General features: G+C 37.2%; 3 protein-coding genes and 1 non-coding gene across 8 annotated transcripts in view; all 4 read left to right on the plus strand.

Moving 5' to 3' along the window:
- LOC113120983 (sodium/potassium-transporting ATPase subunit alpha-2-like) lies at nt 1-15,962 on the plus strand. Its single transcript, XM_026291159.1, has 24 exons — nt 1-127; nt 2,006-2,101; nt 2,642-2,701; nt 2,970-3,173; nt 5,261-5,374; nt 6,588-6,722; nt 6,835-6,952; nt 7,138-7,406; nt 7,986-8,184; nt 8,939-9,048; nt 9,460-9,594; nt 9,717-9,796; nt 10,103-10,212; nt 10,285-10,460; nt 10,545-10,681; nt 10,852-11,002; nt 12,174-12,342; nt 12,537-12,691; nt 12,854-12,977; nt 13,487-13,632; nt 14,617-14,747; nt 14,845-14,946; nt 15,043-15,134; nt 15,709-15,962. Exons 1-24 carry the CDS (start codon nt 116-118, stop codon nt 15,735-15,737), a joined length of 3,054 nt encoding a protein of 1,017 aa, XP_026146944.1. The 5' UTR covers nt 1-115; the 3' UTR covers nt 15,738-15,962.
- Nucleotides 15,963-16,497: 535 nt separating this feature from the next.
- On the plus strand, nt 16,498-18,703 carry LOC113120989 (succinate dehydrogenase cytochrome b560 subunit, mitochondrial-like). The gene is made up of 6 exons (XM_026291172.1): nt 16,498-16,563; nt 17,038-17,097; nt 17,184-17,285; nt 17,426-17,487; nt 17,809-17,972; nt 18,443-18,703. The coding sequence occupies exons 1-6, from the start codon at nt 16,547-16,549 to the stop codon at nt 18,545-18,547; spliced, it is 510 nt and encodes a 169-aa protein (XP_026146957.1). The 5' UTR covers nt 16,498-16,546; the 3' UTR covers nt 18,548-18,703.
- Nucleotides 18,704-20,436: 1,733 nt separating this feature from the next.
- trnar-ucu (transfer RNA arginine (anticodon UCU)) lies at nt 20,437-20,510 on the plus strand. The gene has a single exon. It is a non-coding gene; the product is annotated as a tRNA-Arg (tRNA).
- A 2,900-nt stretch (nt 20,511-23,410) lies between these two features.
- LOC113120995 (cell adhesion molecule 3-like) overlaps nt 23,411-24,712 on the plus strand; it is a 56,441-nt gene continuing 55,139 nt past the window's right edge. For 4 of the 5 annotated variants that reach the window (XM_026291185.1, XM_026291202.1, XM_026291194.1 and 1 more), the window contains exon 1: nt 23,411-23,649. The gene's annotated coding sequence lies outside the window, so the exon portion shown is untranslated. The remainder of the gene's footprint in view (nt 23,650-24,712) is intronic. The other variant, XM_026291219.1, reaches the window with a different exon arrangement.

Genomic DNA, 24,712 nt, shown 5'->3' on the forward strand with positions numbered 1-24,712 from the left:
TGTGTGTGTGTGTGTGTGGAAGGGGTATGTTACCTCCAAAAAAAGCCACCAGTGTCTTCCACACGTGTGAGGGGAGAGTGGGAGAAATCTAGGTGCTAGTTCATTATCAGCGAACATGGGAAAAGGGGTGAGTGTGTCTTCCTGTGGTGCTTCATCAATTATTCTGTCTATCCTTTTCTCTCGCCGGCTTTCGTTCTTTCTCTCACAGATTGTTATGAGTGCTGTGCACCCTTAAATAATGTATCACATCGTTTCTTATGAATACAGCATGATTATGGAGGAATATGTTTGTGTGGGAGATAAGTGACAGAAAGTAGATGGAAGGTGAATCTCACAAAGAAATGTTTGGGTGATGTGTCAAAACAAAACTGAAAGAACAAAAATGTAATTATAATTTCCATTTAAGATTTTCTTTTTTTAAACCATTCAAATTATTAATGTTTTGACATTATTTTTTTATGACAATTATGCTAACTTATATTCTTACTATTGCTATAATGTAAAAATAAAGTCTTGTTATCATGACATAGTAAATAATAAAAAAAAGGTTTAAAATTTTTTTTAACAACATGATGACTTACAACTGTTTTACAAATCCTACTTTAAATAAGAATTTTAAAATGTTTTATATATATATATATATATATATATATATATATATATATATATATATATATATATATATATATATATAATATATATATATATATATATATGTGTGTGTATATATATGTATGTATGTATGTATTTAATTATTTTACTGATGTAATGCTGTCTATATGCTCATAATGAGACTGAGAGGTGTGGTAGATCTAGTTGGTTTATGTTTGATTGGTATTAATATGAATTCATTCAGAAAAGAGGTCTGATGTAAGATGTAATGAATGATCTTCTCTCTGTTCCACATACTGTTCCGTTCGTACACGTGTCAGACACACATGCACAGTCACAGCTGAGTAAGAGTGACAGGACCAGGTGATTTCCATGACACCCTGTTCCTAGTGTGTCAGCACACAGCACACTTTCCTGCCAAAGACACTACTTTACATGAACCAATATGCTCAAGCTCTCTCAGTGTTTGATAACACTGTCAAAGAACTGTCATAGTTTCACTATAGCATGTCATATGTAGTTATAAAGACATAACTATGACTGAGTTCATATTATGGTGTTCGTTACAGTACTGAGCTATAGTTCAGGTGAAAAAATACTATTCAGTTACAAAACATTCAGCTGACTAATTAACAAATTTGTGCAAACATGATGCAAATACCCTTAAGAAAGAAAAATCTCAACTGAGCTCAGTATTACTAGTGTGCACTAATATTAATACTGTTTGTTTACCCTAGATAGCAATATGTAAATATATATGCATATATGTGACCCTGGACCACAAAGCCAGTCTTAAGTCACTGGGATATATTTTCAGCTGTAGCCAAAAAACATTGTATGGGTCAAAATTATCAATTTTTCTTTTATATCCAAAATCATTAGGATATAAAAGGTCATGTTCCGTGAAGATATTTTGTAAATTTCCTGCCGCAAATACATCAAAACTTAATTTTTGATTAGTAATATGCATAGCTAAGAATTCATTTGGACAACTTCAAAAGCAATTTTCTCAGTATTTAGATTTTTTTGTACCCTCAGATTCCAGATTTTCAAATAGTTGCATCTCCTCCAAATATTTTCTGATCCTAATAAACAATACATTAATTTGGAAAATTTGACACTTAAGACTGGCTTTGTGGTCCAGGGTCACATATGTAATATATATATATATATGAAATTCATTTAAAAAAAAAAAAAAAAATATATATATATATATATATATATATATATATATATATATATATATATATATATATATATATATATATATATATATATATATATATATATATATATATATATATATTTATATATGTATGTATAAGCTATGAAGGAACAAGATCTAAGCAATACAATTTTATTCTCTGGGTATTATTCTCTCTCTGTCTCTCAGTCTGGACATGAAAGCAACCCTGAGGCTGCTCACACGGGAGGAAAGAGAAAGATGAAAGATAAAGATTTAGATGAGCTGAAGAAAGAGGTTTCACTGGTAAGAAGTTTTTATTTTGTGTCTGTGCATAAGTGTACAAGAAAAAAGAGAGAGAAAGTGTGTGTGTGTGTGTGTGTGTGTGTGCTCTTGTTTTTGTAACATATATCAGGACACAACTCTGTATAATGACATGGGTATGACACAGGTATTACAAGGAGAGGGTGACTTATGAGGACATAACCCATGTCCCCATTTTTCAAAACGCTTATAAATCATACAGAATGAGTTTTTTTTTTTTTGAGAAAGTAAAAATGCACAAAGTTTCCTGTGAGGGTTAGGGTTAGGGTTGGTGTATGGTGATAGAATATACAGTTTGTACAGTATAAAAACCATTACGCCAATGAGATGTCCACATTTTTCACAAAAACAAACGTGTATGTGTGTGTGTGTGTGTGTGTGTAAGAGAGTAAGAGATGATAATTAGAAATCAAACAATGAAATGATCTAAAAAAAAGTGATACATTTTGATGGTCCAACTTATTGGCAAACATGAAGTGTTGTGTTATATCTGATGTTCTTACAGTATGTGTGTTTCTACAGGATGACCATAAGCTGTCTCTAGATGAGCTCAGTACTCGTTATGGAGTTGACCTCGCCAGAGTGAGTCATCTTAACTTTTACCCTCGACATTTCCAGTAATGAATCAGATATTTTTTTAAATCGTGGTGACATTTTACACAGCCGCACATTCGAGCTGCACACCCACGGCAACCTAAACAAGGCTTTGGAATATATATTATTTAATGATATAAGTTGTGGGGGGGAAACAGTTTTAGCTAAATAAATATAATAAATAAATGTAATTGTTTTGCTGTTATAATTGAGTTGCTTCAGGAAATCTTGAGTAACTTTGCCTCCATTCCACTAGGGTCTGACCCATAAGAGAGCGCTAGAAATTCTGGCCCGTGACGGTCCAAATGCACTGACCCCACCGCCCACCACACCAGAATGGGTAAAGTTCTGTAAGCAGCTGTTTGGAGGATTCTCCATCCTGCTCTGGATCGGCGCATTCCTCTGCTTTTTTGCCTACGGAATTCAAGCGGCCACTGAGGATGAACCTGTCAATGACAATGTGAGTGCACTTACTATCCCGCCATGAGAGTGAGAGAGCTTATTAAGCAGCCAGTAAGACTGTAAGTTGTTGTGAGAGCTGTGGCCTGTTCCAGACACACTGACTTTTGGTGCTCATGAAAGAGACACAGGTTTAAATCTGTCTGGATCCTGTTATTTGAGTCCAAATGTTATTTGAGCTTGTTGTGTGCTATAGTGTAGCTTTGTGCATTTAAAAACAATTCTTCATCTAGCTGTGAAGGAGTTAATATTTAAGAATCCCTCTTTCTTATTGAGCAAATCTGAAACAAGCTTCATTATGAAAAGCTGGATATGTTGATGACACACATGAATCATTTATACGATTCTTAATAAACATTACAATTCATAATAATTAGCGTAAGTACCCATATGTGACCCTGACAAAACCAGTTTTAAGTCGCTGAGGTATATTTTTTGCAATAGCCAAAAAAAAAAAAAAAAAACACTGTATGGGTCAAAATTTTCGATTTCGATCATAATTTTTGATTTGTAATATGCATTGCTAGGAACTTCATTTGGACAACTTTAAAGGCAATTTTCTCAGTATTTAGATTTTTTTGCACTCCAGATTCCAGATTCCAGATATTCAAATACAGGTAGTTGTATCTCGCCCAAATATTGTCTGAACAAGCAATAAATCAATCGAAAGCTTATTTACTTATTTACTGTATAAATCTCAGTTTCTAAACATTGACACTTATGACTGGTTTTGTGCTCCAGGATCACATACTGTATGTTTGTCTCTAGCATTTAACTAATAGCAGTTTCCTATTTAAAAGATCCAGTTACTCATTGCTCAAATCTGAAACAACCCTCATTATAAGGAGATGCTGGCACTACAAATCAGTCATTCATACAGTATAATTCATAAAAGTAGGACTAAAAGTACTCATGTGTCCTAATATTTAAATAATACCTGTGCAAGTTCCTTTTTACAAATCGTTAAGTTTTCCAAAATCCATATTTAAGCCGATTAAAAGAGGAAACCACAAAAATGATGAGTTAAATTGGTCTCACTCCACCAGAGGGGAATTAAAACCTGCTGCGCACATTTTTGGCGAGTGAGGAGAATACATTTCTTTTAGCTCTGCTGCCCCATATCCAGTTTGATGAATGAGTCCCAGTCTGTGGATTGAGCTCCCAGCTGCATCTGGGACAGTTTAGGGTCAGTGATAAATGAAAATGTGAAGATAAGGATCATTTAACTGTGTTTGCTTCTTTACACCATTTTTGCATGTTACCCATTCTAAACTGACAGTGTGTGTTGTGTGTATTTATCGTATTTGCGGGACTACAAGTCGCACTTTTTTCATAGTTTGGCTGGTCTTGCGACTTATAGTCAGGTGTGACTTAATTATCAAAATTAATTTGACATGAACCAAGAGAAATGAAATGAGTGAAAATAACTAATAGAAAACATTACCGTCTCCAGCCGCGAGAGGGCGCTCTATGCTGCCAAAAATGCTGCTCATTGCGCCTGTAGTCTACCACTGAGCAGCATAGAGCGCCCTCTCGCGGCTGGAGACGGTAATGTTTTCTCTTGGTTCTTGGGTCTAAATGAATGCGATTTATAGTCCAGTCGACTTATATATGTTTTTTTTTTCTCATCATGACGTATTTTTGGACCGATGCGACTTATACTCAGGTGCGACTTATAGTCCGGAAAATACGGTAAATGGTCTGACAGTGCTACTCTTTTGCCATGTTTAAGTCTATTTTTCATGAAAAATGGTTAAAATATGGACAATTTTGTGGTGGAAGGTAGGCTCCCTTGAGAGGTTTTGAACATTGGCCACTAAAATTTGTTTGAGACTCAGAATTAAGACTCAGAAATTATGGCATACATTAAACAAACTGCAAGATCTAAATAGGATATATCTTGTACACTACTTGTACACCAGTTGTTGTTGTTTTATCTTTATCATATTTACAGATGTAAAAAAGAGGAGAGTCTTGGCGGAGTCTTGACTTAAACCTTATCAGCCACAAAAAAAAAAAAAAAAAAAAAGTGTAGTTTTGAGCCCCCTGACCCTTGACCTGTGTCTCCGTCTCTCTGGTTTACTGCAGTTGTATCTCGGTGTGGTTCTGTCTGCTGTGGTCATCATAACCGGCTGCTTCTCATATTATCAGGAAGCCAAAAGCTCCCGCATCATGGAATCGTTCAAAAATATGGTGCCTCAGGTTAGTGTGATAACAGCAGTGGATTGCTTTGGATAAAAGTGTTTGCTAAATGAATAAATGTAAATGTAAATAATCCCAAACGGAAACCATTATGAGCAATGTTTAATATGATTTACATAAATCCATGTAAATCCCTTTTAACATTTAAAAGCCCAATGTATGATTTATAGAAATGTATGTAAATCCTTCTTAACTTATGAAAGAAACCACATGTCATCCCGCCACCCCCCTCTCTCAGAATTATCTTTGATGGCATGCTGGGTACAATGTTGCGACAGTTTATACAGTACAGAAATTCACAATACAGAGAATAAATATGGTGAAGTAAAGCAAATAAATAAACAGCAATGTTAAAGACAGGGACTAGACTTTTGCCAAATTGCTTTATTAAGTATAATTAAATTAGATTAAATGCAGTATAACATCATTATTAATAGACTAAAATGGTCATTTAAAAAAATAATCTGTATGGTTAAATAACCAAAAAAGGCTCCATGGTAAAGTGGCTTATCATCTTAACAACCTGGAGCTGAACATGCTCAAAACAGTGGAGATGATCGTGGACTTCAGAAGAAACCCCCCTGCACTCCCCCCACTCACCATCATGAACAGCACTGTGGCTGCAGTGGAGTCATTCAGGTTCCTGGGAACCACCATCTCTCAGGACCTGAAGTGGGACAATCACATTGACTCCATTGTGAAAAAGGCCCAACAAAGGTTGTACTTCCTTCGCCAGCTGAGCTGCAAATACCAGGACAGTCAGATACAAGGAACAGTTTCTTCCCCCAGGCAATCTACTTCATGAACAGTTAAATGTTCCCCACTTATGCAATAGAAATGTGCAGTATCCTTATATTTATTTGTTACCCCTCCATCCTAGTACATCCCTATCTTACATCTTACTCAATCCTATTCCATTATCATTTATAGCACAATTTTTTATACACTTATTTATTTGCCAATTTTTTTTTCTCAGTGCTTATGTCACTAAAACAAATTCCTTGTATGTGCAAGCATACTTGGCAATAAAGCTCTTTCTGATTTTGATCTATAAATATACACACTTAAACAAATATACATGAAAATGTTTTTTTCTTAGGGTTACATATTTCAAACTCTGTTCTGACATGTTCACTGTTACAGGCCTTTCCCTAAATATCTTTTCTTCATCATCATGTTTGAGGATCTTTGAAATGGACTTTATTTCTTTCAGCAAGCTCTGGTGATTCGTGATGGAGAGAAATATCAGATAAATGCAGAACAGGTGGTTCAGGGAGACCTGGTGGAGATCAAGGGTGGAGACAGAATCCCAGCAGACCTTCGGATCATCTCCTCCAGCGGCTGCAAGGTAGATAGACATTAAGAGAAAGACATCAGATCTGAGATCAGCTTTGTTTATCAATCTATAGTCTTAGTAAGAAGCCTGAGATCAGAAAGACTATACTGTCCGTCTTTCTCAGGTGGATAACTCCTCTCTCACTGGAGAGTCAGAGCCTCAGACTCGTTCTCCGGAGTTTACTCATGAAAACCCCCTGGAGACCAGAAACATTAGCTTCTTCTCCACCAACTGTGTGGAAGGTCAGTCCTTCGTTCATTACATTATTCATTCAAGCATAATCATTTGCATATTTGACTGTTCATTTGTTCGTTCATTGAAATGCTCAATTTGTTCTTTAAATTCCTTCCTTCTTCTATTCATTCATTTGTTCATTTATTATTTCTTACTTTCTCACATGAATTGGTTGATTTTTGTGTATGTGCAGGTACAGCCCATGGCATAGTGATCTCTACAGGTGATCGTACAGTGATGGGCCGCATTGCATCTTTGGCGTCCGGTCTGGAAGTGGGTCAGACGCCAATCAACATGGAGATCGAGCACTTCATTCACATCATCACAGGTGTAGCCATCTTCCTGGGCGTGTCCTTCTTCATCCTGTCAATCATTCTGGGCTACTCCTGGTTGGAGGCCGTCATCTTCCTCATTGGTATCATTGTTGCCAATGTTCCTGAAGGCCTGCTAGCTACTGTTACGGTGAGACACTCATGCAAACACATACTGCGACATTCATATAGGATTCAAGTGTTTGGGGTTAGTAAAGGGCACATTAAATTGATCAAAAGTCACAGTAAAGGCAATTTTAGTGTTTTATAAATAAATACTGTTCTTCTGAACTTTTTAGTCAGCAAAGAATCTTGGGGAAAAATGCATCATGATTTATGAAGACTGGAGAAATAACTGCTGCTGAAAATCCAGTTTGCTATTGCAGAAGTACAGTAATATACATTTGAAAATATATTTGAATAGAAAACAGTTCTTTGAAATTGTAACAATATTTCACATTTTAATATTTCATATTGTGCCAAATGAAAGCAGCCTTGGTGAGCATAAAGACTTCTTTCAAAACACTAAACAATCTTACTGACCTCAAGCTTTTGAACAGTAGCACACACACATGCACTGCAGTTTGTTTCTCAACCTTTCATTCTTTATATTTTTTATACGTCTCTATTTGTTAGACTCCCTCTTTCATCGATTTTTACAATCCCACAAAAGCAGGAAGACCATGACACTTTGTCGTCTTCTCCTTTAATTCCATTCAATCTCTCTCAGGTGTGTTTGACTCTGACTGCTAAGCGCATGGCTCGCAAAAACTGTCTGGTGAAGAATCTAGAAGCCGTGGAGACTCTGGGTTCCACCTCCACCATCTGCTCGGATAAAACTGGAACCCTGACTCAGAACCGCATGACTGTTGCTCACATGTGGTTTGACAACCAGATCCACGAGGCCGACACCACCGAGGACCAATCAGGTTAGAATGCTTTCAGATCCACAGACCAATCAATGAAAGTCGTTAGGTCACACAGGTCTAAAATAATACTCCATAATGAAAAAAACATAATAAAAGTAGCCCATGTATTATATTCCAAGTGTTTGTTTATTATCTTTATCCTAATTCTTATTAGCGCTGAGAGTAATGATGTTTGATTTGTGAACAAATCATTCTTCTGATCTTGTCAATGAATCGGTTAAATCAGTTCACACATGATTTGTTCACAAATTGGTCTCACTTCAGTTCTGAACTCAACAAATCTGTTTCATCATAGTGGTTAACTGCTTATAAAATGGAGAGATTACCAATGAAGAGTGACTTGATTTTCAGTCTGGTCATCACACAAATCAATTGCAAATATGATCTGACTGGTTGTGTCAGATTCAGAACCCGCAGCATATTCAATTTCAGTGCAAACAGAAAAAAAAAAAAAATACCTGGTTGGAATACAATGCAAGCTTCCAGTATCAATTAGAGTTTCTGATCACAGTTCCAGTGTCCTTAAGCAAATCACTTTATCAATAATCCACAGGACACTGTCCCAGTAATTAGCATATGTTAGGTCACTTTGAATGAAAAGCATCTGGGAAACGGCAGTGTTTTGATATCTTTTGAACATTTACAGGATTCATTCTCCTTGTGATCTGTTCATACATCTGTACGTCTGTTTGAGCACATTTGACCAAAGGTCTTCTTTTCTTATGTCACTCTCTGTCTGTGTGTGTGTGTGTAGGCAGTTGTTTCGATAAAAGCTCTCCTACATGGTTCTCTCTGTCTCGAGTGGCGGGACTTTGTAACCGTGCTGTCTTCAAACCTGGACAAGAAAACATTCCTGTGCGCAAGGTACAATAATACACAACACCTCGTGCAAATACATTCATTAGTTTGTAAGTCAATAAAAATTAGATTATTTGAAATTAAAACTTTTCTTCAGCAAGTATGCATATTTTTTATTCATCAAAGAATAACATTTATCAGCACAACTGTCAACATTTATAATCAAATCAGCATATTTGCATGATTTTTGGAGTAATAGCTTTTGAATTAATCATCACACCATCACAGGAATAAACGACATTTAAAAATGTCAGGTTTTATAGAAACTTTTTTTTTTTTTTTAAAGAGACTTCAAGACTTTTAAAAGCATAAAAACCTCAAACTTTTGAACAGCAGTGTACATTTGAATTGAGATGAGGGATTGTTCTCTACTGTTGTTTGATTGTGACATTGTGAGTGATTGCTGTGTGTTTGTAGAGGGACACATCAGGTGATGCATCAGAGTCTGCTCTGTTGAAGTGTGTTGAGCTCTCGTCCGGGTGTGTTCAGACTCTGAGAGACAACAACCCAAAACTGTCAGAAATCCCATTCAACTCAACTAACAAATACCAGGTACACCTACAAGCAACACACAGCCATAGCTATAAAGATATTAAACAAACAAATCATGTCGATGTCATACAGAAATCGATTAAGATATAAATAATCCCAGTCTCTCTTTCTCTCTCTCTTAGCTGTCTATTCATGAGATAGAAGACAGTCCCACTGGACACCTGCTGGTGATGAAAGGAGCCCCAGAGCGGATTCTGGACAGGTAATTAATACCAGAGCTAGATACAGTGGATCCATATATAGAACAGAAATAACATGAATCAATAACTGTGATTAATGATGAGATGCCATACTTTTTATTGATTAATACAAGCTTGAACGATTCATCTTAATTCAATGCTTATTATTAATATATGTGATTATTGTAGTGTTGTTACTGTTAACCAAAAAACTGTAAAAATATTTTGGCTGTTTGTAATGAAATATATATAAAGCAATAATATCTGTCATCATTGACAGCCATGCTGTTTTTAATCCATAACTGATTATTTGGTGATTGGTAATGCAGGTGCAGTACCATAATGATCAACGGTGAGGAACTGCCAATGGATGAGGACTGGAAGGACGCGTTTCAGGGAGCATACATGGAGCTGGGCGGACTGGGCGAGAGGGTTCTGGGTAAGTACTTCCTTCCTTCCTTTCCTCTTTCTTTCCTTCCTCATTTAATTCTCTACCCTCTGTCTCTTTCAGGGTTCTGCCACCTGTTACTCTCTCCCTCACAGTTTCCAAGGGGGTTTGAGTTTGATAGTGAAGATGTGAATTTCCCGATCAACCAGCTCTGTTTCCTGGGCTTGATCTCCATGATCGATCCGCCTCGCGCCGCAGTGCCAGATGCTGTAGGAAAATGCCGCTCCGCAGGCATTAAGGTATCCATTTATAGGTTCCCTCCATCCATTAATCTACAGTTCAGCATTTTGTGTCCGATGTCATAGATGACAAAATCTTTACAGGTTATCATGGTAACGGGTGACCATCCTATAACCGCTAAAGCCATTGCTAAAGGCGTGGGTATTATCTCTGAGGGCAACGAGACGGTGGATGATATCGCTGAAAGACTTAATATACCTCTGAGCCAAGTCAATCCAAGGTCTGTGTGTGTGAATCTATCTCTTTTGAGTGTTTGCTTGAGAGTCTGGGTGCATAAACATAAACTACTGGGTGTGTAAACTAAATCTGAAGGGGATTTTTATCTGCTTTTATTGCTTCTTCACAGATAATGGAATTGGGCACTATTCTGTGTGTGTGTGTGCGTTTCAGAGACGCTAAGGCCTGTGTGATTCATGGTTCAGACTTGAAGGACATGAGCGCCGAGTATCTGGATGATATTCTGAGGAATCACACAGAGATTGTGTTCGCTCGCACTTCACCTCAACAAAAACTCATCATCGTGGAGGGCTGCCAGAGACAGGTGTGTGTGTGTGTGCTCTTGTTTTTGTGACATATCAGGACACAACTCTGTATAATGATATGGGTATGACACAGGTATTACAAGGAGAGGGTGACTTATGAGGACACATCCCATGTCCCCATTTTTCAAAACGCTTATAAATCATAAAGAATTAGTTTTTTTGAGAAAGTAAAAATGCACAAAGTTTCCTGTGAGGGTTAGGGTTAGGGTTAGGGTTGGTGTAGGGCCCTAGAATATACAGTTTGTACAGTATAAAAACCATTACGCCTATGGGATGTCCCCACTTTTCACAAAAACAAACGTGTGTGTGTGTGTGGGTGAGTGGGTGGATGGGTGTTTGTGTATTTGTGAATATTAAAATACCACACACTAGATGTTTTACACATGACAAATTTGTCAGAATGCAAGCTAGACTGAAATATCAGAACTTTGGAATTATTATTGTTTACATTAATTTTAGCAGGTGTTTCTTAAAAGTGCTGTATGTGTTTTTTTTTTCATGGTGTTGGAAAAAAGGCAATATTTTGGTTATTATCATAATGCACTATTCAAAGTAACTGTGACTTGTTTATCTTACAATGGAAAGTGGCCAGTAACTTAACATTTTTAAGAGGAAATTAATACTTTTATGTATTAATGCATTAATTAAAACTGACAGTAAAGGCATGTTTAATGTCACAAAATAATTATATTTCAATTGCTGTTCTTATAGACTCTGTATTCACCAAATAATTCTGAAAAAAAAAAAAAAAACGGTTTCCACAAAAATATTATTAAAATGACTTCTTCAGGATCATGTGACACTGAACTTGATCGGCAGAAAATTCAGCTTTGTCATTACAGGAAAATAAATTACAATTAAAAATAGAAAAATTAAACTACAAAGCAGTTACTTTAAGTGATAATACTATTGCACAGTATGACTGTATTTTTGATCAAATAAATGCATCATTGGTGTAAGCATAAGAGACTTCTTTAAAAAACATGAAACCATAATGACCAAAAATGTTTGAACAGAAGTGTAAACTTAATGACTGACAGACTTCCTGAAAGACTTTTTGACACTGACTTTGATTTTCTGACGTGTCTTTAATTCTGAAAGCTCTTTCTCTGATTCTGATTGGCTGACTTGCCTTTGACTCTGATTCTGATTGGCTGGCTCTGGCTGCAGGGTGCTATAGTGGCAGTGACAGGTGATGGGGTGAATGACTCCCCTGCTCTGAAGAAGGCTGACATTGGCGTTGCTATGGGAATCTCTGGCTCTGACGTCTCCAAGCAAGCTGCTGACATGATCCTGTTGGACGACAACTTTGCCTCAATTGTTACGGGGGTGGAAGAGGGTAAGATAGAGAAGGAATATTAAGTATTAGGACAAAAGAAATGATTTTTCCTTGCTTTCTCGCTTTCAAATTTCTAAATGTATTGGCCTGACTTACACAATGTAAAAAAAAAAATACTTCTTTCAATGTATTTATTGCATTAATACAAATTATATATATAATATTCGATAAGATAAAATTTGTGTCTGTGTCAGGTCGTCTGATCTTTGATAACCTGAAGAAGTCGATTGCGTACACGCTGACCAGTAACATCCCAGAGATCACACCCTTCCTGCTCTTCATCCTCGCCAGTGTGCCGCTGCCTCTGGGCACCGTCACTATCCTCTGCATCGACCTTGGCACTGATATGGTGTGTTATACACACACTCAGACTTGTGTGCATTCAGTCTTACTTCCAGTTCCTGTCAAGTGTGATCAAACCCTCGGGCACCAGACACCAGACCAACTCACACACGCACACACATATAAGCGTCTTTGTCATCACCATCATCATTCTCTCTCTCTTTCTCAGGTTCCTGCGATCTCTCTAGCGTACGAGTCGGCAGAGAGTGACATTATGAAGCGTCAGCCCCGAAACCCTAAAACTGACAAGCTGGTGAATGAGAGGCTCATCAGCATGGCTTACGGACAGATCGGTCAGCCTCAAGTGCACTTGCACACAGATATCAGCAAACACACACACATGCCCTTTATAACTTAATTCTTGTAAACTTTGTAGTCTGTGAAGATTTATTTTGTGCAAACAAATGATCATCCGAGGCATCATGAACTTATTTTTTGATGGGTTACTAGGTTGACTTGGCGCGGTAGGCAAGAAAAGACATGATCAAAGTGGAAAAAACTGTTTTATCTACTTATTACTTCATTTTATGTGTAATACGAGACAGTGTCATTTTTTCTGTGCTAAGTGCAAACACCTTTTTATCCTCAATAATGCTACTTATTTTTCAAAGAAATAGATTTTGCACTGTAAGTGTAAATGAAAAACGACTTTAGAAATCTGAGGAGGGGTGAACAGGCTTCGTGCTTCTGAATAATATTGTGAATAAAATAGCTTTTCATGCTCTGCAGGGATAAAAGTAATCACATGTTTTTGTGTATTTGTGTTTAGCCGTGCATCTATATTTGTGTTATTTGTGTGTAGGTATGATCCAGGCGCTGGGAGGATTCTTCACCTATTTTGTGATCATGGCTGAGAATGGCTTTCTGCCTCAAACACTGCTGGGAATTCGACTGGATTGGGATGATCGTTCAGTTAATGACGTGGAGGACACCTACGGACAGCAATGGGTAAACGTACACACACACATACACAGACACAGTAGTTCTTCAGATGGTATGAAATAATACATTAGTTATTGATTAGCTAACTGTTACTTAACACAATCATAAAATTGTATCACATACTGATAAGTTAACACATCTTCCTTCGTAGTTAACAGTAGTGAGTTAAGTGTTAATGAATAATGAACTGTAGTTCTTCAATAATACCTTACCAGTTATGCAGTAAGTAAGAAACAGTATTCTTACCCTTTACTGTTTTTGTTATATGTCTCTTATGTTTACCAAGGCTGCATTTATTTAAAAAATAATAATTTATTAAACTTTAATATTGTAAAGTATTTAAATTTAAAATCACTGTTATTTATTTCAATATATTTTGGTCATTAGACCAGTCTTTCGTGTCACATGATCCTCCAGGAATATTTCCAAGTCTATATTTTCTATATATGTTTATATCTATAAGTATATATTAGCTTTTTTTTTTCTTTTTTTTATCTTATTGTTAACAATTTTTAAAACAGTCGTGCTGCTTAATATTTTTGTCGAAACTTGCATGCTTCTCTTTTTAGCATTTTTTGATGAATAGTCATTTCAAAAGAAGCATTTATCTGACTTTATTTTTTGTAACAATGTAATGTTTACCGATAGGTTTATTTGATTAATTGTAATTTGGAAAAATGACAAAAATTTTAAATGGTCATTTTGTCATTTGAAATTTGATACATTTGTACAAAATAAAATAGATTTACATAGTGAATTCCTAAAGTATGTGAAGTCTACATAAAGGAACATTCTTTTTGCCATCTTTTAATCCAGAATATTTTGTTTTTATTAATAAGTCATAGTTTTCTACATTTAACAGGCTTAAACTGCTAATTATTAGACAGTTTTTAATATGTATTAACAACAATTACATGAGTGAATAATGTTCGCTATTTTTGAAATGTATGCATTTCATCATGTTTCTATATAAATGTATATTTTTTTCAGACTTACGAGCAGCGTAAGGTCATCGAGTTCACCTGTCACACCTCGTTCTTCGCCAGCATTGTGGTGGTGCAGTGGGCCGACCTCATCATCTGCAAGACACGCAGGAACTCCGTCTTCCAACAGGGCATGAAGTCAGTATGTGTTTGTGCATGTTTATGAGCGCATTCAAGAGTGTGATATTTGCATACGTCTCGGTTAAAGGCTGTTCTCTAACCTGTGCACTTATAGGAATAGGATTCTCATTTTTGGACTGTTTACTGAGACGGCTCTGGCAGCCTTCCTGTCCTACTGCCCTGGAATGGACATTGCCCTGAGGATGTACCCGCTCAAGTAAGGGACACACACTTCTGCTCCCTAGAAGAGTTTATGTTCTTTGCTCCCCCTGTCCTCACCTTTTCCTTTCTAATTTTCCTATTCCTTTTACAGGGTTATGTGGTGGTTCTGTGCTTTACCTTACAGTTTGCTAATCTTTGTGTATGATGAGATCCGTAAATTAATCCTGCGCAGGAATCCAGGAGGTGAGCACCGAATTTTTTTCTGAGCAGTGTTATTTTAATAGCATTGAGATATATGTATAGTTATATATGGTTTTTATTCATCTCTTGAATTAGATTTATTTTTACATTTTCCATTCCATTTTAATTTCAGCTAAAGTTTTAGTAATTTTGTTTATGTCAATAATGTCAATAATGATGTTTTTATTTATGTTTTTATCATTTTTAGTTGTTTTTGTTTATATATTTTAGTACATCAAGTTAAACTAAATTAAAATGAAAAATATTATATATATATATATATATATATATATATATATATATATATATATATATATATATATATATATATATATATATATGTATATATATATATATATATATATATATATTTTTTTTTTTTTTTTTTTTTTTTTTTGTGGTTTTAATTGTAATTTCAGTTTTAGTTAAATTATTTCTTTATTTATACTTGGCTAATAAAAACTCCTTTATGAATAACATCTTGGTACTAATTAAATATATGTGAAATTAGCTTTTTCCTGCATGCATCGTTTTAATTAAGTTAGTTAATTTTTCTCTCTCTGTCTTTCATTTCCAGGCTGGGTGGAAAGAGAGACCTACTATTAACAAGAATATGCAATCTCTGTGCATGACTGCTGCTGTGTGTGTCTGTTTGGAAAAGATATGTAGAAAGGTAATGAGACAAATAAAGAATCAAACAATCATGTGACATTTATCATGTAAGAATGAATGTGTGTGTCTTTGATTGAGTATGTACATGAACTGGGAATAATTTGTTTACATTATGTATCCTAAATATCATTATCCTCAATAAATTGGTGATTTAATAGCTATAGGTTTCAGGATCATTACATTTCTACTGAATTGATTTTGCTGTGAATTGAAAACGTTTCGGCTGGAGTTAATTTTCTTTTCCACTTGTGTGTGAAATGTGGTACATGATTCAAATATTTATTTGCAATTTTAGGTACTGTACAAATATGAAAAGCTTTTTGTTGGTACTTGTTTTATGCAAATTTATTAGAATTCTGTTGTAATGTTACTATCAATATAATTCTGTGATTCTATTTAAATACTTATAAGCAATATACAATACAGTTCAATAAAGTTTTCAACAAACTTTCGTAGTGATTAATTTGACATATTTTCTATCTTAATTCACAATGCATCCTAAACTGTGAACATGAAGATTAATAAAAAAAATTTTAAATGGGTAAGTATAACTTTCTTTACGACTATTATTATTTGATCCGAAAATAAATATAATCAAGGATACCTATTTACATAGCCTGGCCTAAACTGACAATGACCTCACTTAACGCTTGTAATGACCTTACCAAAATGGCGGCGGCCTGTGAACTCTTTTGTGACATAACATCCTGCTGCGTCACGTCCGAAGACTCAATCTCCAAAACATGGCGTTGCTTTTAAGGTCAGTACGAACATGTCATTTTTAAAACGTGACAGTTTTGCTCTTTCTTTTGTTTAAGTTGAAATTAATCGTTGTGACATTATTTTTGAGGCCATATTATCTGGCAGTGTTGATGTTGTTAACATGTCGTAAATGTAACAAGTGCCCTTTGATCTACTAAAATCTTTATAACCATGTCTATACTTCATGTTTTTGTTTTCATTATCAGTCAGTGCATTTATTTTTATTTCAACATCAAATTTTCAGAATGATAATAGTTGTGTTTGTTCATACTGTCTGTAAAGTTCTTGTCATCAAAATCGAAAATATCAAAACTTTGAGTGTTGTGTTGTTTGTTACTTAATATGTAACGTTAATTTTCATATGTCTGAGCTTATCTCTGGAGTCTTATCACATTTATTGGATCACACAGTTTGACATGTATCAATGATTTATAGGATTAACCATATTAGGCGTTACTTCTTTGTGTTAAAGGACAGTGGCCCGGCAGGGTCTGTGTTCATCACGGTTGCAGTTAGCCGTACTCTACAGACAGTAAGTATACTTGTATTTTCGTTAAATATTTTCAATTGATGAATTCATATTAATGTGTAAAGCTCCTTTTGTTCCTTTCTTTTCAGTGCTGTTCCTATGGGAACTACAGCAAAAGAGGAAATGGACAAGTTTTGGAACAAAAACACACGACTTAACCGACCTGTCTCGCCTCATATAAGCATCTACCAGTGAGTGTTCACACTTCTGCTTCTTGGAGTGTGTTGATCATACAATCTACAGGATTGGACGTGTGAGGATGTTGGTTTGCGGTGAGTTATTAATGAAATGTCACTAAAAGTCGATGGATTAATGGCTTTGGTGTTTTCAGGTGGTCAGTCCCCATGATGTTGTCCATCTCACACAGAGGAACAGGAGTAGCACTAAGCTCAGGTAGCTATAATATAAAGTTGTCTTTTGATAATGTGTTTACAGGACCACAAAATGATAAATATATTAGCATATACAATAACGGTAACCTTCTGTTTATTATAAGCATACGGTCATGTTGTCTATTGCTTTAAATGCTCAAGAACTTTAAAGTTAGGTATATTCTAAATGGCTGGTCAGAGTTTCCATTAATCGTCCATAAAGTGCTTCCAGTGATGTCTTTCCTCTTCTTTGTTGTTATAGCTGTGATGTGTACTAAAACTTTATAGATTTGGTCTTTTGCATATTAATATAAAATGATGATGTTGATCTTTTTGGTCTCAGGAATCTCTGCGTTTGCACTTGCTGCGTTGGTGTTACCTGAGAGTTACCCACATTACCTTGATCTGATTCACTCCATGTCCTTTGGGCCCCAGTTTCTTGCTTTCAGCAAATTTGCTCTGGCTTTCCCAGTGGCTTTCCACACTTTCAACGGCATCCGTCATCTGGTACATTCATACACATATTTACTCGTGCTGATAATGACTCGTGACAGTGTAAACAGTTGAATGTGACCAAAGTGTGAAATTAAGACACTATGGTTCAATAGTTTGGGGTTAATAAAACGAATTTATTTATTTATTTTATCAAGAAATTAAAACTTTTATTCAGCAAGGATTCATTAAATAGATAAAAAGTGGCAGTTTAGACATTTCTAATGTTAATAAGATTTTGATTTTACCAATAAATATGATATTAGCATATTTTACAGAATTTTTTAATGTTTGTTCAATGTTTTCCTCATCTGCCAGAATAATGAAATATCATTTTATAAGACTATTCTGAGCAAATACTGATATTATTTTGATTTATTATTCAGCATATCATGTAATTAATTTGATTCTGATTTTTTTATTTATGTGCCCAAATATATCATATCATACTTTGATATAAATCTCTCTTTTTCTCTTTTTTGCAGTTATGGGATCTTGGGAAGGGTTTTAAGATTCCTGAAGTCTATCGTTCTGGCTACATTGTCATTGCTTTGACTGTTCTCACATCGATTGGTCTTGCTGCCATGTAAATCCATGGACATGACAGGACTGGGTGAGACGCACAAATGAAGAAGACATGGAATTAGACGAAGTTGTGTTCTTTTGTTTATCTGTCTAAGAAGTGGCCTATAAGGACCAACTTGATTCATATAAAATATGCTAAATAAATATCAACCCAAAAACTATCCTCTGTGTTTTTCATGCCTTGCACATTGCTAAACTGAAAAAGAGGGGCATACCACTTAATTGGCATTTAAAAACTTTACAGCAATCATATGGACATATAAGGAGAGGGCTGAACATTTGTCTTGTTTCATTGTGTCATTGCAGTATTTCCAAAAATGTTGACTTGTGCTTGATTTCAGTTAAATAAAATCACTTTCGGTGATTTAAAGGCCAATTAAACCTTTAGACTGGGGGGTATATATGACAAATGTAGTTTTGTGCTTTCCTCCCAGCATGACTATATAAGAAGTTAAAAGAAGAGGTGAAGTTTGTAGTATGAATCGTGTACCGTTTCTCTCTGCTCAATTTCCTGTAGCATCTATAAAGATACTGTTTTTAAGACAATGCATTTTGTGTGTCATAATAATGGTAATGTAGATGTTTCATAGAAACCACTAATAAGAGAGAGCGATTAGAATATTGTTAGTATTCTAAATAAACACAAATGTTGAAGTCTGGCTGCACAGGTTAAATCATTCTCCTTGAAATCTTGTTCACCTGAATGATAATGTCAAGGATTGCTGTGGGCTTTTTTCATTTAAATGGTAATGTCGTAAAATGGATTGGTTTGGATTACAGACTACATGAAGTCACTACACTGAATGTTTACTGAAAAACTCCTCACTTCCTTTCCGCTTCACTAAAAAACGAAATCAGGAGATAGCATATTTATCTGCATGTGAAACTAGAAGGCATGCCCTTCCACTTGTGCTCAAGAATAAACAAGTCATGTTCAGTTTAAGTATTGCGTCTGGTTGGTTTATGTGGTTTTCAAACTGAGATCTAGGGACCCCAGATATCCTTTTGAAAACAAAATAAATAAATACACACACATACACATATATATATATCTCTTTCCTTGCAGTTTCGGTAGGCTATGGTCTTTATCTCCTGGGGGTTGCATTGCACTAATCTCTGCAAAGTGCCTTTGTAATAATATTTGTGAAAAGTGATGTACAAAACGTTTCACTTAAGGTTTGCACACTGAACAGTAGGCTACTCTAATGGTGAAAAGAATTCACAAAATAGCATAAATAGTGTCCTATTTTAAATTTTTTACTATACGAACAAATTATTTAACGCCTTTATAATATCATGTTTACTGTATTCACTCTAAATGGATATTTATGCATTTATGCATGGCCTAGCTGCCTTTAACAATTAACGAATATTTTCTAGAGCTTGAAAAACCCTGGCAGGATATTTACTCTATAATGGGCTTATTTTACAAAAAACAAATAATTAACCTATACTACTGAAAACCGGGTATACATAAAAGACGGCGCTTTTTAGGTAATGTTATTAATTTCTCTTATGTTTTTTTGTTTTTTTTTCTGTCCAGAATAACGCTGGTAGCCTACAGTTGATTATTAAAAGTAAACCACGCGAAATAATTAGCGTTTGTTTGAGCTATCGTAATAATTTGAATAACATAGATGTTTTATAGAGTCGCTGAGATTTCTGGATGATTGTCGTTTTCAAGAATTGATCAATAAGCCATGCTTATTTTGCTTTCGGATGCGGAGGAAGGCAGTGGCGCCATGGCTGCACAACGTCAAAACAAGAGGCGCGCGCGCTCCCCCTAGCGGGACGTGACGCGTTTACAAGCACGAGCAGTACACTGGTCCTGATGCTGCAGGATACGGTACTGATGCAGAATATGACCTCGCTTTACGTTGCATCATGTGGCTCAGTCTCTGTGGCGCAATGGAATAGCGCGCTGGACTTCTAATCCAGAGGCTCCGGGTTCGAGTCCCGGCAGAGATGAGTCGATAATGACGCCATCGCGGAATGATGGTTATTTTTTATGCTTAATTATGTTTTATGATGCTCAGTCGTCGCAGAGGATGCAATACACATTACATTTTAGTGAACGAAAGCAATCTTGTGTATGACTAGCAATAAACCGTTCGTTATGAAAACAATAATAAAACATTAATTTATTATAATTGAAAAAATGTAAAAAGCCTGGTTCTATGAGATTTTCCACAGTTAATTAACTATGCAACGGCTTGAAAACGACATGCAACGGTTCGGTGAATTGCAATATACAGTATTCTTGATTATTATTATTTTTAATCCTATATTTCTTATACAGCAGAATAGCTATTTTTATTTTTAGGGATACAATATTAAACATGTCATGTAGAGGATGCAATATCTAGTATTTAAGCTTACCGTTTTGTGAATGAGCCCTTGTATACATATAACCCACTTTTGGTTTAAGAAAAAAAAATTGTGTCTTTATGAAGGGAAAAAAAAGATGTAACTGTTTGGTAACTTGCAAGTATTCCTGATTTTTACGTTTTTAATCCCACATTTCTAATACAGTAAAAATTGCCATTTTTCTTTTTAATGCATTCTTGTCCCCTTTTGCCCTCTCAAATCAGTTCAGCTGTAATATACTTGCCTTTGGTCTTGCCAATAAGGTCTCTCTAACCTGAAGAGTATTTTCCTAAATTACACTGGGGAGGTGGTGGTGGTGGTGGTGAGGGGTGGTTGGGGGTGGAGAAAGAATGAGAGCCTGCCAGAGAGATGGAGAGAGACATCAGTGTCCTATTGATTTCCCAGTGAAACGGTGTGATTGGCTCTTCCCAGTCTTTATGGAATAGAGATAGAGAGGAATCTCACCTCTGCACTGCCTGATCAAACTCTACAGGAAATCCTCTTCCAGGAAACCCTCTTTCACCCTCTCATGCATTTAATTGAAAGTGTGAAGAGTTTCTCAGTCATTCATTTATCCACTTTGAGCTCATTTTCATCCTCTCATCTACCCACATGAGGCAATTTCACCAGTATCATCCTGCTTTGAAATTTAATCTACAATTTTGCCATTCATATGTGATCTTGGCTTGTTCTTCTCCACAGGCAAGCTGGTGTGTGTGTGTGTGTGTGTGTGTGTGTGTGTGAGAGAGAGAGAGAGAGAGAGGAGATGAGGGCTCATTTTAATGCAGTATTTGATTTTAGATGTTTAGTAAGTCATTAAACTGATAATTGAGACGTTCTGTTAATATTATCCCTCTCTTCCCTCGCACGCCTGGGCCGGTCGGAAACTCGGGTGTTGGTTTCTGCGCTTCTGGACACTCGCACGTCGAAGGAAGGGAATTGCGCAGGTCACGCGTGGACTGTCACAGCTCTGCGGAGAATGACGTCAACGTGTGCTTGGGCTCTGTTTCCAAACACTAGAAACTGAAGGCACACTGGACCGCACTTCGCAGACTGAAATACAGTTGCCTGAATAATTCTCAGTCCGATAGGCTGAACTACTTCGGTGTGGTATGATGTAACCGGGCGCTTTCTGGGAATACCGTGCTCGCAGTACAGTCTCCTGACCGGTAGATGTAACTACTGTCTCATCCGTATCAGTGATGAAGACAGTGCTGACGTGCGTGCACAAGCTGGGATGATAACACTACAAACTGGATCTTTTTATTTACCGCATAAAGAGATTAATTTTCCACTGTCTAATCTGTGTCATGGTTTATTCACCCCGTGAAATGAATAAAAGCCGACAGGCCGTGGGCTGCTGACATTAGACACAAGTATGTAGTGATTTGGGCAGGAAGTGTCCCGCCCCGAGGCTCCGGTTGGCTGCTCGAGCCACCGCCACGGTGACCGAGTCGCAGCTCTCTCGGGGTATCTGCCTCTCGTGCAGTCGTCCATGTTTTACCCCGTGCGTCCCCCGCACCGCACAGCGAGTAAATCCACGTGCAGAACTAATCCTTAAATCCTCTCGCGAGTCGCAACGCCCTCCCCTCCCTCCTGCCACCCTCTCCTCTCGCGCGGGCCTCCCGAGCAGCCGGCGGGGTCTCCAGAGCCCGGCTCGCGCGGGGACTCGCAAGACCACACCTCGCGCCGCCACCAACCAATAAAAAGGTCGACCCTCACGAAAACATTGTCCTGCTCACATTTCACTCCGAAAATTTGGAAGACGAAGATTGAATTTATTTTCAGGAGCATGAAGATTTATTTTGTGACATTATTTTCATGAATACTAATTACTTTAAAAAGGGTTCAACGACTGAGTCCAGGCGTCTTGTAATTCAAATAATTCTTAATGATGATTTTATTTACTGTAAACAGAAATGTTATTTAATTCCGTGTAAATTTATAAATACATATTTTTTGTTTCTTTCTTTTCAATAAAGTATTAAAAACAGCGATTTCTTCATTTACTTGATTATAGAAATTGCTCAATTAGTGTTTTCTTAACATTAGGTAAATTAAATAATGTATTGTTTGCATGTGTATTCATACTCAATTAATTTATCATATTTTGACTTTTGAAATTTAGCATTTTTGAACTTCAAAGATACTCATAGAATCAACACATATAATACCTGATGTTCTTTATTGTTTCCGTCTAATGTTTAGTCAGAAACACAAACAAACAAACAAACAAACAAACAAATAAACGGTTAATATATATAAAAGTTATAAGTTTTGAGAGATTCCTCTAAAAACAGACTAGGCCACAAACTTTACGCACTTATAACATACATGATTTTATGAACAACTGTAATAATATTCATGATAATAATAATTATAATAATAATAAAAATCTTTCAGGCACATTGGTCTAGCCCTGGTATCCTAATGGTACGGCCAAATCGTATTAAAATCCCCACCCCTCCCCCTCCACACCGCACGCCTCCCCCTACCTCCATCCCTCCCTCACTGCCTCCCTCCCTCTCTCTCAGTGCTTTCAGACAGACTGTTTTGCTGCAGTGAACGGTAGCCGTGGAGAAAGGAAAAAGCAAGAAAAACAAGAAGACAGCGGAGGGCGGAACGAGAACCAATATACACAGATCCACTGGGACCTTAGCGTGAGCGCCAGCGGGCATAAACGGGTCCAACACTCCAGAACCGACGGAGCCGACGGGCATCACGAGCAGCGCTTATAACGGTGCGTATTGTATCTGCCCTCCTTTTGACCACACAGACAAGCAGGACTATTATGGTCTTTGGCATCCTGGCGCTTACGCTGATGGGGGGAGACACCTGTCAGGTTTGTAAATAGGGGCACGCTCGTGCTCTGGAATGCGTCTGCATCTGCGCGCGCCTCTCCTGACGGGCACACCGGGCAGGAAACAGTCCAACACGCTCGGAGGTGTTAAACTATGAGCGAAGGGAAGGGGGTTGATGTTAAAGTGTGTTTAGGCTTACTGTTAATGCGCTGATGGTTGCTCTCGTCTCCCCTCCCCTTCCATTCGCGAGCTCTAGCAACATCCCTGCCGCTCCTTATGCATTCAGCGCTCTCGGACTGTATACACCTGCCACTGTTTTCCGTGGTTCGGTGGGGCGTCCCGGTTGCGCGGGTGAGAACGGGACTGGTTCTCAGCGGGAGAGGCGGGAGGGGGTTGGGGGGTGGGGGGTAAAGACAAGTGAGAGAAAAGAACCGATGAGTGAGGGAGGCGGCGCGGGTGGTTCAGTGTCGGGTCGCGTGTCACAGAATTGCAGCAGGTATCATCACCTCATCCCAACAGTCGAGAGAGGCGAGGCTTCGCTGCTGAACACACACACACACACACACAGTTTGACGGCCACTGTCCGTCCTTGCCTCCCTCTGTAGTTGCACAACAATACAGATCATCGCTGCGCTGTCGCCCGCTCTTTCAGCAGCCAACGCCATGACTTACACAGTTCACACAAGCGCACTAAGAGAGAGGAAGATCACCCAAACGCTCTGGACTATTGTGTGAGTGCGTCGCGTGAGACACTGCGCGCTGAATTCTCAACGGGCGACAGGTGCACCTTCTTATCGCGCGCGCAGCAGTCAGAGCGGAAGAATAATGAAAGCGGTGTTAAAGGCTACCGGGAGGATTTCGGGGGCTGTACTCTCAGTTCAGGCACGCTTGTTTTTAGGTAGCGTTTGTCGATTCAGAGTCCTTTTCTGGGTTACTGAGTGACGAAAAGAATGTTTTCGATCACTGCGTCACATCACACACAGTGAGTGACACGGTGATATC

Source organism: Carassius auratus, chromosome 2, assembly GCF_003368295.1.
Source record: "Carassius auratus strain Wakin chromosome 2, ASM336829v1, whole genome shotgun sequence".
Taxonomy (NCBI): Eukaryota; Metazoa; Chordata; class Actinopteri; order Cypriniformes; family Cyprinidae; genus Carassius; species Carassius auratus.